Genomic DNA, 18918 nt, shown 5'->3' with positions numbered 1-18918 from the left:
GCAATGGCACCGTCCGAAGTGGTGGGATGCCGCACCGATTCCCAAAAGTAGTTTCTGTACTACTTTTGGCAACTTCGGGTGTGATTTCAATAGACATCTGTGCAGGAACGCGCACGGATGTCTTTGAAATCGCCCCCAAAGTTGGACTGAACATGTAGGTATGAAATTGTGCGAGTTTAGCTGAACTATTTCAATCCTGCAACAGTGTGAACCTAGGCTAAGTCTAGGTTCACATCTATGAGGCTGCACTTGATGATTTTTTCAGGCACGTTTTTCAGTGCATTTTGTGTTTTTAAATCAGTGGTTTTTATGCGTTTTTGCATGCAGTTTTCATGCATTTTGAGTTTTAAGGTTTTATTTTTTCTGGTTGCTAAAAGGGGGCCGGGAAGTCAGCCGTTGCATCCTTAGCAACCAATGAGTCATCAGCTGTAAGGCCTGATTCACACCTATGTATTTTTAGTGCTTTTTACATTTTACAGATTTTCACTACAGAACATGTTCCATAGGAAAGCATATTAAATCAACTGTTGTGCAAATCTGCAAAATGCAAAAAGCACTAAAAATGCATAGGTGTGAATCCAGCCTAAGTGGGATTCCCCGCTGAATGTAAAAAGAAAAAAAAGAAAGAAATTGGCTGTAAAAAAATAAAAAATGGCGTGGGGCCCCCCCCACCAAATCCATACCAGACCATTATCCGAGTATGCTGCCCGGTAGGTCAGGCAAGGGAGGGGACGAGTGAGTGCCCCCCCCCCTCCTGAACCATACCTGGTCACATGTCCTCAACACGGGGGGGTGAATGGTTTGTGACCATGGGCGGGATCTCCCTGAATGATGTCATCGGATGGCCACGCCCCATTACTTTATAAGAGCCGGCAGAGACAACAAAACAGATGAAGACATCAATAGAACAAGAGCTGCCTTTTTAAAATTCTTTTAGCAGGTAACGGGTGGCGAGGAAGAAGACAGCAGCGGAAAGAGATGGCGGCGGGAAGAGACAGCTTGAGAAGACAGAGCTATTAATAAAGGGATTGTCAAAATGTCAAAAACCGTCTCTTGTGTTTTTTTTTTATTTCACTGCTTTCTTGGTGAATCGGTAGGGGTACAATGGGTCGGTATCTGGGGGCCCCCTTCTTAAAGGGGGGCTTAGAGATTCTGATAAGCCCCACAGACCCCGACAACCACTGGCTAGGGCTGTCTGGAAGAGGCCCTTGTCCTCATCAACATGGGGGAACATGCAGCCTGTTATGGTTCAGGAGGGAGGGCCCTCACTCATCCCATCCCTTTCCTGACCTGCAGGGCAGCATGCTCGGATAAGGGTTTGGTATGGATTTTGGGAGGGACACCACGCCATTTTGGCATGGGGAGTCCCCTCCAAATCCATACTAGACCTGAAGGGCCTGGTATGGACCTGGGGAGGGAACTCCACGTTGTTTTTTCCTGAATTATTTTTGCCAGCAAATTTTTACATTTTTTTTACATTTAGTTTTCAGCGGTGAACTCCAATGACAACTGATGACACATCAGTTGCTAAGGATGTGGCGGCTGGCTTCCCGGCCCACTGCTTAGCAACCAGCTATATACAGTGTTAAAATAAGAAACGCAAAACACATCAAAAATTGCATCAAAAATGCACCACTTGCATTTCTGGTGCAGCTTCATTGAAGTCTATTGGACGCAAATCTCAGGGAAAAAAAATCCTCAACCCTTTCCAAAAATGCACTGGCCACAAAACGCGTAGATGTGAACTTATGCCATAGGAAACCATGTTAAGTGGACTATAATGCAAACGTAGGGTAAAACTGCCTTATGGCTGCTCTGTTAGCTGCATCTTTCATATAGACTATTTCAGACATCCCAACCTGCAGAAAATCATTTCAGGAAGGTGGCAAACTCATTTCAGGGGGTTGGCGCTTCACGCCCACAAACGGTCCCCCCCCAACCCACCCCAGCAAAATATTTTTTATATTACTTTTTCAATATTATTTCGAAGTTCTTCTGGGGAAGGGGGTGGGTAGTATGTGGCATTAGTTTATTTTTTATTTTTAATAATTGTTTTTTTTACAATTTAATTTGTTTTTAATGGGGTTTTTTGGGAGGGGGGGGGGGTGGACAATGTTGGTAGGACAGGGGAGAGTGGTGTCAGTAGTTTACTTTTTGACACTTTTTCATTTTTTTTCATTTTATTACAATATTTTTTTTTATATTTTTGACAGACCCCTGACATCTCCCATTTGAGACACACAAAGGAACTGAGGACCCCTGACATCTGAGGACACAGATTCCCCAGTCCTTTTATCAGCACTAAAGATGAATGTCAAAAGGAGACAAGGGCTCCTGTTCATTCATAAACTGAGCAGAGTAAGCACAGTTTACACTGCTCAGTAATCACAGGACACAGGAGCGATCTCGCTCACTGTGTCCAATTACTAGTTCCCCCCTACAGCCGGCGGGTGAGAAGGGGAGCCGCCTGCGGGGATGAGGGGGGGCAGGGGCAGAGAAGGACATGGTGGGGCCAGAGGAGAACGGGAGTGGAGAGAGCAGATGGGGATGATCGGCGCGGCTGGAGGGACAGCTCTGATCACGGATCTCCTTGTATAGCTTTTTAGCCGACAGCCGCAGAAGGGAGAGAAGGAGAAGCGGCTGTCAGCTAAAAATCAATGCAGAGGAGATCGTGATCCCAGCTGTTCCCCGCCGCACCGATCATTCCCAGGTGTTCGAAAAGCACTTTCGGGTGTGCGGGAACCGCCGCAGAAATGCGGGAGTCTCCGCACCTCGTAGGAGACTTGAAATGTCTGCTATTTTCATTATAATACATTTTACATTTCATTTTATATGGACTATTTGTATTGTTTGTAGTTGGTTCGAGATAAAATATTTTTAATGCTGCCGATATTGTGTATAGTTTAACACTGGATCTTTTTTGAAAACACTGGATATAGCTTAATTATGCATGGACGACCACAACATACAGGGATATACAAGGTAATAATGACATTTAATCACACACATAGGTTGAACTTGATGGACTTGTGTCTTTTTTCGACCTCACCTACTATGTAACTATGTAACCATGTAAAAAAAAAAAAAAACTAGTATCCACCATATAAGGCTAGATTTTTGTAGCCCATAGCTTGAAGTTTCTCAAACCCCTATATAAGAACACATTTTATATCAAGGGCCCTTTTTACCAACACTTCTCAGTATAGACCTACCTCTACACCAGTATAGACACCTTCCATTTCAGACCTCCTTCCTTCCCAGCAGGACAGAATACCCACAGAAGAGACCCCCCTCCCTCCTCATGAGTACACCCCCCCTCCAGTACAGATCTCCTCCCTCCTGACCTGTACAGATCCCCTTTCCAGGACTGACCTCTTCCCTCCCCACCAGTACAGACTCCCCCTCCATCACAAGCCCTCTTCTTCCCCAGTAGAATGTCCCTTTCCAGTACAGAATCCCTCCCAACCAGTACAGACCCCCACTCCAGTAGAGACCCCTCTTCCGGTACAGACCTCCTCCTACCCCAGTCACCATTAGCAGAGACCCTCCCTACTGTATACGGTACCCTACGGTATAAACCCCTTCCACGCTACTAGTACAATCCTCTTTCAGTACAGATTTCTTACCTCCCCAAAGTATAGACCCCCTTCCAATACAGACCCCCCCTCTCTCCACAGCAGTACAGAGCTCCCCTCCCTCCCCACCAGTACAGACCCCCTCTCACCCTAGCAGTACAGAGACCCCCCCCCCCCTCCTGAACGATCAGTTCCGATTCCCCTCCATCTCCACCATTATAGGCCAACCCTCCAGTACAGACCTCATTCCTTCCAACCAGTACAGCCCCCCTCTCTGGTACAGAGCTACCCCCTCCATTACAGACCTCCTCCCTCCAGTAAAGACCGCAGACCTCTCGACTGGAGCCAAGGAGAAGCTTTCATCAGCTTGCCGGTAAAACTCATTCATTAGCAAATCCTGTGGTAAAGCCCATTAATACATCAAATCATTCATATGCAAATTCCTTTCGGATTTGCATATACATGACTTCATCTGTGTGCACAGTCTACAGAGGTGAGCCTTTCCAGGACTCTTGTACACTTGACAGCAGGAGCAGATTCAAAATGCAGGACAGTGCCCGCACAATCAGCAACTGTTGGGAGACATGTATGAGTGTTGACTGATGTGCATGCTTATGGCCTCTTTAAGGACAAATCAGCACACGGTTGTGTTGCCCCAAGTTGTACCATTGCTGCGGCCCTCCAGCTGTTGCAAAACTACACTTCCCATGAGGCATTGTAAAACTCTGAAATTCAGAGTCATGACTAGGCATGATGGGAATTGTAGTTCCTGAACAACTAGAGGGCCGTAGTTTGGAGACCCCTACTTTAGAGGATGATGCCCTGGATGTGCTGTCTGACACGGATGCTTGAATTTCTTAACTGCCCAAACCATAATTACAAATCCTTTGTCATGTGAAACAATGTTTGAGTTTTTGAGTACAATGGGTAAACTGCACATAATTGCAAAAAAACAAAACAAAAAAAAAAACTTAAAAAGGCAAATGAAGGATTCAAAGTTAATTTGTCAAGAGCACCCTGCGACCAATCAGAATTCTTGTTCCATATTTATAAAAATAAGGGGTGAAATAATTCCAAATTTGTTTCTTATTTTCATTTCCCAGTTTTCATGAATTAGTATTCTACTTTTTACTTTGCAAAGTTTTGCCTCCTTTTTAAAATACTTGAGAAATACACAGAAAAACAGGACATGAAAGTCTAAGCACTTCCTCTTTAATGCTGCTTTATTTTTGGATGAAAGGTGGCGTTAAGAACGTTAAGAGTGCTGACATGCCAGAGCTCACAGATTGGATATGTTAAATGTATTTGTGCTGTGTTTGTCAGGGTCTTATAGTAGTATTAAATCCAAAAGCAAACATTTATTATATTGCACCCTACCAAGTCTTAACTATGATAGCTGTATTCGTTTTCTTTTTTTAGGCTTGCTTTCTTCTATTTTCACCTGGTAAACTGGTCAGTGAGTTTGTGATTTTCAAAAGAACAAGCTGTTCTGCAGGAGTACCATTTACAGGGATGTGACAAACCAGTTCACACACAGGGGTGCTTACAATGATGTTTTATTTATTTATGTAAAACCTTTATCCAAAATGAAAACGATTTATGGCTGTAACTGCTTATAAAGTATTAGCTGGGGTTCAGCTACAGTTTGTTGGTGTATCTAAATCTGCTAGTACATCTAACACTCCCCTCCCCCAAGACTGACAAAGCTGCTGTCCAAAGCTGCCCCTGTTGCTCCTTCATCCAGAGTGGACGCACTCTAACACAAGAGGTGTGTTATTGGCCAGATCACCAGGTGACAACAGAGGATAAAAGCCTGACGAAAGAAAACAAATGCAGCTACTACATCTAATGAAAGTTAAGCTGAAATATATTACATTTTTGGTTTTGAGTTTAAAGCAGTTATAAACCGCTGGATGTTTTTTATTTTTTTATTTTTTCTTACCCTACAAGGTAATGTTATAATGTGAATAAAAATTGTGCAAACAATGCTGATAATGCGCATAACCTCTTAGTGAATAAATGTAGTCAAGCAGATGACATATAAAGTCTATAAAAGCTGACTAAATATATATATAATAAAATATAAAGTTCTCAATGCAAAAAAGTGCTTACAGTCCATACAGTACAAAACAGGTCTAAAGTGCTAACAAAGTGCAAAAAATGGTGTCAACCAAAAATAGTTCAAAAATGACATCCAAGTGAATGAGTGTGCTCTTGCCGACGAGATTCCCACTGCCAGACGTTGATTGCAATTCCACTGGTGTGCTCACAGTGCTCACAGTGCTCTTACCTCATAGGCATTTAAAAAATGCCTTGAATTAATGCCTTAGCCGTCTGTACGGGCCCTTGGATCCATAATACAACTATGCCAAATGCAAAGATGAGCGTCCCCTGATGTAAGTGGGGGGCTCTCTGGGGACCCTGATGAAAGGGGGAAGCTCTCTGGGGAACCTGATGTAATGATAATATATATATATATATATATATATATATATATATATATATATATATATATATATATATACACAGTATCTCACAAAAGTGAGTACATCAAGTTTATCTTTTTATGTGACAACACTGAAGAAATTACACTTTGATACAATGTAAAGTAGTGAGTGTACAGCTTGTATAACAGTGTAAATTTGCTGTCCCCTCAAAAATAACTCAACATACATCCATTAATGTCTAAACCGCTGGCAACAAAAGTGAGTACCCCTTTAGTGAAAATGTCCAAATTGGGCCCAATTAGCCATTTTCCCTCACCGATGTCATGAACCTCGTTAGTGTTACAAGGTCGCAGGTGTGTTAAATCTGATGTTATCACTCTCACTCTCTCATACTGGTCACTGGAAGTTCAACATGGCACCTCATGGCAAAGAACTCTCTGAGGATCTGAAAAAAAGGTTTGTTGCTCAGTGGCGTCACAAGGGTTGATGTCATCTGGTGCGGTAAAATATGGTGTCACCCCCCCCCCCCCCCGGTCACTGAGCAGGCTAGAGCATTAGCATAGTTCTCCCCCCTAGCAAGCCACAATGCTCTGTCCTGCCACTGCAGAGTGACAGCAGGAACAGAACAGAGCAGTAGGCACTGGGCAGGCTAGTACATCGGGCTCTCTTCTGTCCAGCCTGCCACAGTGCTCTGCAGGGCGTTGAGCAGACTAGTCCCATCCTTCCAGGGTAATTCCCCCTCCCCCAGTAAATCCTCCCAGTTTTATCTCCCATAGTGTAAATTTCCCTAAGTATAAATCCCCCCACCATTGTACTCCCCCTCATAAATCCCTGCGCCATTGTACTCCCCGGTATAAATCCCTGCACCATTGTACTCCACAGTGTAAAACCCCACAGTGTAAAACCCCTGCAGTGTATCCCCCCCCCATAAACCCCCCTGAGTAAATACCCTCCAGTGAAATCCCCTCAATGTAACCCCCTGTGTAATACCCCCAATGTACCCCCATGTAATCCCCCTAATGTAACTCCCCCTGCATAATCCCCCGGATTTAACCCCCCTGTGCAATCCCCCTAATGTAACCCCCTCATGTATATCTTCCGATTGGGACAATATAGTATATAATATCTCTCCCCTCGCCACATTTACAGACCTTAGAACAGCGTGGCTTTCTCCACATGGATGTCCCTCCTCCTAGGCTCCTCCACCTGTTGTAGATGTACTGTCAGTGTGGAGGAGGAGCCCAGACTCCGTCAGCTATGAGGAGTGTAATTGTGATAGGCAGCCGGCATCTCTCCCCGCCTGCCCGTCACAATAATAGGGGATTGCAGTGCCGATTCCCGGAAGACATGCAGGCACGGGGCACTGGGCTAATCTGGCTGAGAGCTGAGCTGTCTGCCTATGCCTTCTTTCTCCTCCTTCCTCCCCAAACATTGCGTAGTCACAGTAAATATACCGGAGTGCACAGGGGAAGGAGAAAGAGGAGAGAGCCGCGGCGCCTCTCTCAATCCAGCGATGTGCCGGGTGTCACCCCTCTGGCGGGTGTCACCCGGGTGCGGCCGCACCCCCCGCTCCCCCCTAGCAATGCCACTGTTGTTGCTCTACATAAAGATAGCCTAGGCTATAAGAAGATTGCCAAGACCCTGAAACTGACCTACAGCATGGTGGCCAAGACCATACAGGGGTTTAACAGGTCAGGTTCAACTCAGAACAGGCCTCGCCATGGTCGACCAAAGAAGTTGAGTGCATGTGCTCAGCATCATATCCAGATGTCTTTTGGAAAAACGTATGAGTACTGGTAGCATTGCTACAGAGATTGAAGGGGTGGGGAGTCAGCCTGTCAGTGCTCAGACCATACGCCACACACTGCATCAAATTGCTCTGCAAGGCTGTCGTCTTTTCTAAAGATCATGCACAAGAAAGCCCACAAACAGTTTGCTGAAGACAAGCAGACTACTGAAACCATGTCCTGTGGTCTGATGAGACCAAGATAAACGTATTTGGTTCAGATGGTGTCAAGCGTATGCGGCGGCAACCAGGTGAGGAGTTCAAAGACAATTGTGTCTTGCCTACTGTCAAGCATGGTGGTGGGAATATCATGGTCTGGGGCTGCGTGAGTGCTTCCGGCACTGGGGAGCTACAGTTCATTGAGGGAACCATGAATGCCAACATGTACTGCGACATACTGATACTGACTACTCCAGACTTATACCCTATTGAGCATCTGTGAGATATCCTCAAATGGAAGGTGGAGGAGCGCAAGGTCTCTAACATCCATCAGATCTGTGATGTCATCATGGAGGAGTGGAAGAGGACTCCAGTGGCAACCTGTGAAGCTCTGGGGAACTCCATGTCCAAGAGGCTTAAGGCAGTGCTGGAAAATAATGGTGGCCATACTCTATACTAAGACATTGGGACCAATTTGGACATTTTTAATTAGGGGTGTACTCACTTTTGTCGCCAGTGGTTTAGACATTAATGGCTGTGTGCTGAGTTATTTTGAGGGGACAGCAAATTTATACAAGCTGTACACTCACTACTTTACATTGTAGCAAAGTGTCATTTCTTCAATGTTGTCACATGAAAAATATAATAAAATTCTTACACAAATGTGAGGGGTGTACTCACTTTTGTGAGATACTGTATATATATCACACACACACACACATATATATATACATGTGTATGCTCGCCCAAGCGTATGACTTTCTTTACTTCGCTGCTATCGGCTCTAGCCCCAGATCTTTTGTAAACCTAGCAATGCCCCTGCTTCAGAACCTAAATGTTCTGCGTTAGCATTGGAGGTAATGGGTCACTTCTTTCTGTGTTATTTGCTCTGCTCAGGGGCAATACTGACATTTCATCTGTCCATACTGTCTACGTTTGTACTTCAGTAATCTATCCTTGCCAAATATATGGAACAAGATACTGCAAGCAATGCAGTATCCAATATATATATGCAATGAGGGGATTATTTTCATTTATAACAACCTTCCTGATAGAAATGAGGAGAGGTGAACCTATACACTTTCAAATTAAAATTAAGCAAAATCTGGTTAAAAAACGGCCACACAAAGGTTTTTGACTTATGCCTGTTTTGCAATGGCAGTTCAAAAATAAAAGCAATTTTTATAAAGAGTATCTACTGCAATAGTTACATAGTTATGGTTGGTGGTTGGTTGAAAAAAGACACAAGTCCATCTAGTTCAGCCAACTGGGGGGAAAAAAACACACATGCACACACACACACACAAATAGAAAACCACCATATACAAGATCCTATATTCACAGTTGCTCAAGAGGAAGGCAAAAAAAACTGTACTTCCCTGCACTCTGACTGTCCTCTGGCATCATCAGGACAAATACAGTGACCGCAGCCCAGCAATGAACATGAGGTCACAGAGGTATAATCCCACTGCTGGACAATGGGGGGGGGGGGGGGGGGTGTTGTTTGCCAGAGGAGCAGAGGATCAGGTAAGTAATAGTGCTTTTTCTGTGCACTAGACTAAACAAGCATTTACCCTTGCAGTGTAGGCATAGCCATGCTGCAAGAGAGGACTTTTACTTTTATCAGAGTTAGGCTTTAAAGGATAAGTTCACTTTATGGAACATGTCACATGTTACACCCATATACACCCCCCGAGACCCCATTTTCACAGTGAGCAGGGGATCTTCTCTCCCCTCTGGCTGTCATAAACTAAAAAAAATGCTTCCACATCATCCATTCACAGTGTTCTGCGGCGGTCAGCTTGTGGTTCTCAATGAACTACCACGGCACTGTTGATTGCTCTAGATAATTCATTGAGCTTCCTGTCAGTGTGTAACTGCCTGGCTGTATCAGAGGTACAAGCAGAGTCTGCAGGACCTTGGCATTACACCTGTGATCTGGTGATCATGGGTGCAATGCTTTACAGGTCCCTACCAAAAAAATAAAATAAAAGAAATGCATTTTTTTTACCTGCAAATAAAAAAAAAAAAAGGTAATTTTTTTTTTTTTTTTGTAAAAGTACATTTTTCTTTAAAGTATAGAAAAAAGGCATGTGAAATTTCCAAAATGAAGTCAGCAGCTTGTATACAAATATGATGTTACCATAAATGAATGAGTTAATAGATTAAATTCAAATTATACATTTACAGAATAGCACTACTTGATTTGTCTGGTTTGCGATGGTGTTGTCCCGGCATTGTCTTAGATAACTATTTTATTCTTGTTGAGTCTCATTTATCCTAGCTACACAAAGTAATGGTCTATAACAGCGGTCTCCAAACTGTGGCTCGGGGGGCTGGATGCGGCCCTTTGCTTGCATGTATTTGGCCCTTGGGGCACTATTCCATCCATTGACAGCAACAAAGGGGAACTATTCCCACTGACACCAATGAGGAGGCACAGTTCCTCCCACTGACACCAGGGATGGGGCACAATTCCTTCCATTGATACCAATGACGGGGCACTATGTCTCCCACTGACACCAAAAATGTGGCACTATTCCTCCCACTGACACCAACAACAAGGCCCTATTCCCCCCACTGACACTGACGAAAGGGCACAATTCCTCCCACTGACACCAACAATGGAGCAGAATTCCTTCCATTGACACCAATGATAGAGTACTATTGCATCCACTGACACCAATAAAAGGACAATGTTCCTCCCACAGACACCATCAAAAGGGAAGAATTCCTTCCATTAATACCAACGATGGGGCACAATTCCTTCCATTGACCCCCAATGATGGGGCACAGTTCCTTCCATTGATACCAATGATGAAGCACTATTCCTTCCATTAACACCAGCGATAGGCCACTATTCCTCCCACTGATACCAATTATGGGGCACTATTCCTCCCTCTGACACCAACAATGGGGCACTATTTCTCCCACTGACACCCAAAGATAGGGCATTGTTTATTTCCACTGGCCCTAGTTCAGCCCCCCTAAAGGAGCAAGGAGAGTAAACTGGCCCTTTGTTTAGAAAGTTTGGAGACCCCTAGTTTATAATATAGTGTAACTAGAATATGTTTCCTTTTCAGTTGTGCATACAAGTATACTGAATGATTAAGCTTGATTTGATAACTAAAAATCAAATATATGCAATTGGGACAGTCAGTGTGAACTTACTTTTTGATAACCGAGTTCTGCACGCACAAATCACAGCGAAGGAGATGATTGCCACTAAAAGGATAATGCCTCCAAACAACAGAAGCCAGAAATACTGCCTATACCATGGCATCGCTATCAACGTTTCCACTGTAAAAGACAGTAAAAATTATTATTAAATACACCTCAAAATATGACATAGAATAGGCTCTTTACAGGTCAACAATATCATTGTCTACAAGGTTTGCTCATAGAGAAGCTACTGAAAATGCTACCTCCAGGCTGTCAGCAGTCCCTCCGCATCATCACATACAGTACAGGGCTATTAACCCTGCATTGTACACAGAGCAGAAAGGCGTACAAGCACAGGTGGGAGAACCTTGGAGAAGTGGCTTTGCGGTATTGACTACACAGATGGAGGAAGCATACAGGAGCAAGGGTTAAGTTAAAGCAGAGTTCCACACAAAAATGGAACTTCCGCTTTTTGGTATCCTCCCCCCCCCCCTCCGGTGTCACATTTGGCACCTTTCAGGAGGGAGGGGAGAGCGGATACCTGTATAATCCAGGTATTTGCTCCCACTTCCGGGCATAGATATCCGTGGGTAGCCATGGATATCTATGCCATATGCAGCCCCTCCTCGTTCCCCCCGCTGTCTTCTGGGAGGCACACGGGTCCCAAAAGACAGCAGGGACCTGAGGGATCACACACCGCGACTCACGCATGCACAGTAGTGAACTAGGCTGTGAAGCCGCAAGGCCTCACTTCCAGATTCCCTTACTGAAGATGGCGGCACCCCTACTTGAGAGCCGAGGGACAGATCAGCTTTGGGTGCCGACATTGCAGGCATCCTGGACAGGTAAGTGTCCATATATTAAAAGTCAGCAGCTGCAGTATTTGTAGTTGCTGACTTAAAAAAAAAAAAAAAAAATGGCAGGACCTCCACTTTAAGTATTACTTGTTGTTCCTGTTCCTTTAGATGTTATAAGCAGTTAAAGAATATGTGAACCCAACATTTCATATTCCTGATATGGGCCTGCTGTACCATGTACTTGTATGAGAAAGTATCCTGTTCTCTTTGTATTGCTTCCTTTGTGTGAAATTCCTGGTGTTCCTGACAGTCACGCTTCCCTATTGAAAACTTACTACACTAGGCATGACAGCACACTGTGGTCAGTTCTCTAGCTGTGCTGGGAACTCAGTCTGCTCTGTTCCAATGAGCAGACTTGTGCTGACACCCCCCTCCTTGAACAGCCATTCACTGGGAAAACCAGTGTGTTGTCATTTATGTACCCTAACTTCTCTATGCAGCTGAGAACAGAGATTATGTAATCACTTCTACAAAAGGGGGGGGGGGGGGGAGGTATTTATAATGTTTTTTATATGTATACACTAACTGTTTTACCTTTTATTTCTATTTTAAAGTGGAACTCCAGGAAAAAAAAAATTCAAAGCGGCACAATTGCAATAAACCATCTTTAATCACATTCCGGCTACAGCGCGGACGGCTTATTCTGCGAGGGTGTCCACGGACGTCCTTCCAGAATCGTGCGCATCCGGGAATGTCTGTGACCGTCCGAACCCAGCGCATCATGGAGCCAGGTAAAGGGCCAATGACAGCAGCCCTTTACCATGTGATCGCTCCATCTAATGAGGGAGCAATCACTTGTCAACAAACGAGCTTGTCTGGTGCAGCTCCTCCCCTCTCCTTGCAACAATCGGTACAGTGTGTAGGGAGAGGGGGGAGCCGGGTGCAGCAGCAATGTAGGCTGTCTCTGGAGTGCCTACAGTGCTGATCTATGCCCATCCATGTAACATCCATCCATCCCTGGCTCATCCATGCTCCATCCATGCCCATCCATGCTCCATCCATCCCGGGCTCATCCATGCTTCATCCATCCCTGGCTCATCCATGCTCCATCCATGCTCATGCATGCTCCATTCATCCCTGGCTTATCCATGCTCCATCCCTGGCTCATCCATGCTCCATCCGTGCTTCATCCATGCTCCATCCATGCTCATCCATGGCTCATTCATGCTCATCCATGCCACAACAGTGCTCATCTGTGCTACAGCTGTGCTCATCAGTGCTTATCCATGTCACATCAGTGCTCATTTGTGCCATATCAGTGCTCATCCGTGCCACATCAGTGCTCATCCGTTCCACGTCCATGCTATATCAGTTCTCATCCATGCCACATCCTTGCCACTATAGTGACCATCAGTGTCTCAGAAAAGTGTAATAGGTAGTCAAATTAGATTTGAAAAGTATGTCCCTGATGGTGCTCCCTGCATGTTGAGCCTCTCTATGTGGCCAGGCTGTGGAAAAGTCTCACACATGTGGTATCACCATAATCAGGAGCAGTAGCAAAATGTATTTTGGGGTGTCATTTTTGCTATGTACATGCTATGTGTTGGAAATGTCTTATAAATGGACATCTTTGTATTAAAAATGCGTTTTCATTTTCTTTCCGTGTTTTCCACAAACTTGCGGAAAAAAATGACATGTTCAAAAGACTCATTATGCCTCATAGAATATATGATGGGGTGTTTATTTTCCAAAATGGGGTAATTTTCTGAACGTTTACATACTCCTGGTGCTCCTAGGCCTTCACAAGTGTAAGCCCTTGTACACACGGTCAGACATTCTGACAACAAAATCCGTCGTATTTTGTCTGACGGATTTTGTCCGAAACTTGTGTTGCATACACACGGTCGGACAAAGTTGTCGGAAAATCCAATCGTACGTAACGTGACAACGTTATTTTGTTACAATGGGACTACGTTCAGACTAGTAGCCAATAGCTTTGGTCTAGGAATTTGATCTGAGCATGCGTGGCACTTTGTCCAATTGGAATCCTCTACACACAATCGGACAACGTCCGATTGGATCATGTTGTCATAAAGTTTTATAGCCCAGCTCTAAAACTTTGTCCGTTGGATATTCTGACGGAAACAGTCCGATGGAGCCCACACACAGTCGGATTATCCGACAACACGGTCCGATAGGACATTTTCCGTCGGAATGTCCAACCTTGTGTACAAGGGCTTCGAGGTAGTCAAAAAAAATGTAATGTGTAATTTATGTCCCTAGAACGCCTGATGGTGCTCCCTGCATGTTGGGCCTCTGTATGTGGCCACGCTGTGTAAAAGTCTCACACACGTGGTATCGCCATACTCGGGAGGAGTAGCAGAATGTGTTTTGGTGTGGGGGTTCTGTGTGAGAGAAATAACTTGTTAATATGACAATTCTGTGGAAAAAATAAATAAATAAATATTCTTAATTTTTGTGGGAAAAAATTACAACTTCAAAAAACTCACAATCTCTCTTACTAAATACATTAGATTGTCTACTTTCCAAAAAGGGGTCATTTGGGGGGTATTTGTACTATCCTGGCTTGTTAGGGTTACATCAGGTGTGATCAATTTTCAGAGATTGACACCATAGTTTGTAGACTCTATAAAGCTGGCCATACACCTATAGATTATCTGTAGATTGTCTATGGTTAGATGGAAAAAGTGCAACAGATTTCTCCATGTTCACTAAACTGTGTGGATGGAGAAATCTCCCACTTTTTCCATCTAACCATAGAAAATCTGCAGATAATCTATAGGTGTATGGCCAGCTTTACTTTCACAAAGACCAAATAATATACACCGATTTGGGTTATTTTTACCAAAGAAATGTAGCAGTATAAATTTTGACCAAAATGTATGAAGAAAAATTACTAATTTGCTAAATTTTATAACAGAAACAAAAAAAATCTATTTTTTATTTTTTTTTACAAAATTATTATTATTTTTTTCATTTATAGTGCAAAAATAAAAAACTCAATGGTGCTCAAATACCACCAAAAGAAAGCTTTATTTGGGTAAAAAAGGGTCAAAATGTTCATATGGGTTCAATGTTGCCTGTCTGAGTAATTGTCATTGAAAATGTGAGAGCACTGAAAGCTGAAAATTGGTCTGGTTAGGAAGGGGGTTTAAGTGCCCAGTGGGCAAGTGGTTAAAGAGGAAGCAAAGTCTTCCTCTTTAATTGTAGCTACAGATAAGCTGATGTTGAAAAGTCTGGTCGTGTGTACGGGGCATTAGAAGAAAACCTCTTATGCCGCGTACACACAACCGGACTTTCCAGCAGAGTAGGTCCGACGGTCTTCCCAATGGACTTTTCGGCGGTGTTCCGACAGACTTTCTGAATGAACGGACTTGGCCACACACGAACGGACTAAGTTCATTCAAAAGTCAGTTTGTTTTGAATGTGATGACGTAAACGGGACTAAACAAGGAAGTTCAATAGCCAGTAGCCAATAGCTGCCTTTGCGTCGTATTTGGTCCATCGGACTAGCACACAGACGAACGGTTTTCCCGATTTTTAATCTGTCGGAATTGAGTCCATCAGATAGATTTGAAACATGTTCTATTTCTAGGTCCGTCTGATTTTTTTTTCTTTTTAAACGGACTAGCCCACACACAATGGTACTCGGTCTTAAAAAAGTGGTATCGGGACAACCCTAATACATACCTTCTGAGGTTCCCCACCAGCGCTCCAGGCTTCTCCTCTACGGCAAGTGCCCCCATGGAAAGACTCTTTTTATCAGGGCACTTGTGCAGCCACACTGACTGGGTCCATTGACATGCATGGTTTGCCTCCACTGCTCCACAGAAGGAGAATGGAGGGTCTGATTGGGTCTGGCTGTAAAATGGAGAGCCGGACCCCATCAGACCTCCTGTGTGAAAGGCCAGATGACTGGTCTGTGCCTGCCCTGTCCATTTAAACCCAACTGCCTTCTGATCCGATCCGGCCAGAAGGAGGGGAACAGATCCCCTTTTATTTTTTATTTTTGCTGGATTGTATCAGACCCAGGGGTAGCCTGCTCCATAGAGGAGAATGGAGGATTTGATTGGGTCTGGCTGAAAAAGGGACAACAGGACCCGATCGGACCTCTCGTGTGAAAGGAGCCTAATGCCACGTACACGCGATCGGAATTCTCGTCGGAAAAAGCTCTGATGGTGTCTTGCCTACACATGGTCACATCAAATTCCGATTGTTTATAATGCGGTGACGTACAACGTGACTAGAAGAAGGAAGTTCAATAGCCAGTAGCCAATAGCTTCAGTCTCGTAGTTGAATCTGAGCATGCGTGATTTTTGGCATGTCGGAATTGCATACACACGATCGGAATTACCGATAGAAAGTTTTTCGTCTGGAAAATTGAGAACATGCTATCAATTTTTGGCTGGCGGAAATTCAGACAGCTAAATTCCGATGGAGCAAACACACTGTCGCATTTTCTGATGAAAAGCTCTCATCTGTCTTTTTCTGGCCGTAATTCCGATCGTGTGTACGCAGCATAAGAGTGAAAGGCAGGATCGCCCTTTAAAGTTACTAAGCAATAAGATTTGTCATTGATTGATTGGTTCTAGACAGTGAATAGTATTGTCTTATGCTCTGTTACTATATTCAGTATATACTATATACAAACATATTTAACTTTCTTTGATCCTAAATAAGTGTTTTGAAAAGGTTTTATCCTTAACTCTGGAAATTTCAACATACAGCAAACTCATACACTCATCACTAAGACTACAGATTTCGCAAAACACGTAAAAGAGTGTTTCTTAATCTTAGGACAGAGAAGAATATAGAAACTAGATTATTCTAAACATTGACACTAATACCTATATAAACATACATTTTATGTAGCCAATAGGAAAAAATAATAATAACTTACAATATTTTTAGCCAAGCCTTTTTGTGTGTCCACTCCAATCTTTTTAAGCTACTTCTCATTGCAGCACTATAAAGCAACTGAACTGAGAGAAATACATGCAAGCCGTACTATATTTTGAAACAGTCACTCTAACTTCCTGTTGCTGCTATTTATGTGTAAATGACTGTAAAAAAATATTCCATGAATTCGTGATTGCATGCAATATAGCCGCTTTACTGTGAAGCACTAGAGCCCAGTGACATGGATCTGACCACAACTTCCACATATCAAGAACATGCAAATGTCACTGACATTTTGCCTTTATCTCTTATTAAAGAATAATTCCCCAGTGATCATAGCATAATTACCTAGTCACATTAAAGGGGCACTTCAGTTCCCTTTAGGGGAAGGATAAGGTTAGGGTAGAGAGATGAGATGTTTGCTATGGTGGGAATTTTTGTTTTGGAAATTTGTGCTCCGGGGTTAAACTTTTTTACTAGTAGGAGAGAAGGAGGCAATTTTTCTTTTGAGTTGACTAAATAGGTGCAGGGGGAGTATACTTGAACTCTGCACTCAGTATGCAGGACTGTACATTACAAATGCTATGGTGTATGTTATATTCTCATAGCTGCTGCACTCTGACATTACATACCCTGACCACAGCAATCTGTGCTCTGTACACAGCGCTGTACATTACATATTTCAAACCACTGCACTTTGTATGATGGCTTGTGTGTTACATACTCTTGACCCCTGCACTCTCTGCATTACATACTCCTGACCCCTACATACTGTACCTCACACACCACACCTGATCCCGCACTCTGTACCATACGACACCTAACCACTACACTCTATGTGTTATGCATTCCTAACCCCTGCAATCTGTGAATTGCAAATCCCTCACCCTTATACAGCCCAGACTAGTGTGCAATGAAAGTTGGACAGGATAGATCGCACCCGGCTGTCTCCCAGGGGCATGTCTATCCTGTCCAACTTTCATTGGACGCTAGTCTGGGCTATATCACAGGCCACTAGCTTTACTTAAAGGTTTGCCTTTTCCCCTCTGAATCCTGTTTTTTCCGGTGTCATTGCTCTGGTGGTCACTTTTACCCTTGAACATAAGCTGCAATTTTGCACCTGCTGTAGGATTATCTAAAGGCTACATTCTATAAATATCCTGTGTTTTGTTGGAAACTTTCCGGCTACTACAAACTTGTACAGGAGGCCTAGTCCTTTCAAGATAGTGAGATTTTCTTGTATATGTTATGCTTTTTTAACCTTGATCGTGTCCTGAAGAAGCCTCACGGTGAAACGCGTAGACACACAAGGGCTCACTGTGCAAAATTATTTTTTCATGTTTTTAACCTTGTTGAACATTGTACTATAGTATACATTTATTTTAATAAATATTATGTTTAAAAAAATGTTCTTTCTGTTGCCTCTCCATTGTTTCCATTCCTTAAAAGTCCAATTTTGGTTACCTAATTAGTACCCTTCCCTATTTCCCTGAATTTGAGGATGTGGTATCAGTAGTACTTCCCCTTCTTATTCTCCTATTTGCAACAAAGAGCATGCAAGGCAACTGGGAGTGTTTTAAAGATTAATTCAACTCAGACACGCTGTGGGCGCCCAAAGGCATGCTAACCATTGGATTATGTCCAATACCCCTATTTATACCTCTTGCAAACAAGTACTGAAACTAAAGGGATCATCTAATATTATTACCAAATGCTGCTGACACACCATTTAAGAGCTCACCCCACTAAGGCAACATCCCTATGGGAAAGAGACGTAGGCCCACTCATGGATGACCAGTGGGAGGAAGTCCTGCAATATATTACTACCTGCTCTCTTAACATTACCCAAAAAGTCTCCCAACTATACATTGTACTTTGGGTGCACTATACCCCACTTAGACTACATAAGATGGGTAGGTGGTTAGACCCCCTGTGTGGGAAACACCAGGAGAATCTCATTCATCTGCTCTGGCAAGGCCCAAAGCTCCACCATTACTGGAACGCAGTACTTGGGACACTTAATCAAGTGTTCCAAACGACCGTCCCCCTAGACCCAATTCACTGTATCTTGG

The 18918-nt window shown here is 43.6% G+C and overlaps 1 protein-coding gene across 4 annotated transcripts in view; it reads right to left on the bottom strand.

The window, feature by feature from the left end:
- LOC143983109 (uncharacterized) overlaps window positions 1-18918 on the bottom strand; it is a 175875-nt gene that overhangs the window by 53817 nt on the left and 103140 nt on the right. For 3 of the 4 annotated variants that reach the window (XM_077482397.1, XM_077482400.1, XM_077482401.1), the window contains exons 1-2: window positions 16848-16962; window positions 11139-11267 (exon numbers count right to left, since the gene is read on the bottom strand). In XM_077482397.1, the coding sequence (XP_077338523.1) occupies window positions 11139-11250 (112 nt within the window). In that variant the 5' untranslated portion in view covers window positions 11251-11267; window positions 16848-16962. Of the gene's footprint in view, window positions 1-11138; window positions 11268-16847; window positions 16963-18918 lie in introns of those variants that run through there. The other variant, XM_077482399.1, reaches the window with a different exon arrangement.

This window comes from Lithobates pipiens, unplaced genomic scaffold, assembly GCF_037356315.1.
Source record: "Lithobates pipiens isolate NorthernLeopardFrog02 unplaced genomic scaffold, aLitPip1_a1.2 Scaffold_16, whole genome shotgun sequence".
Taxonomy (NCBI): domain Eukaryota; kingdom Metazoa; phylum Chordata; class Amphibia; order Anura; family Ranidae; genus Lithobates; species Lithobates pipiens.
The sequence above is the reverse complement of the archived record's forward strand: the minus strand, read 5'-3'. Positions and strand labels throughout refer to the sequence as shown.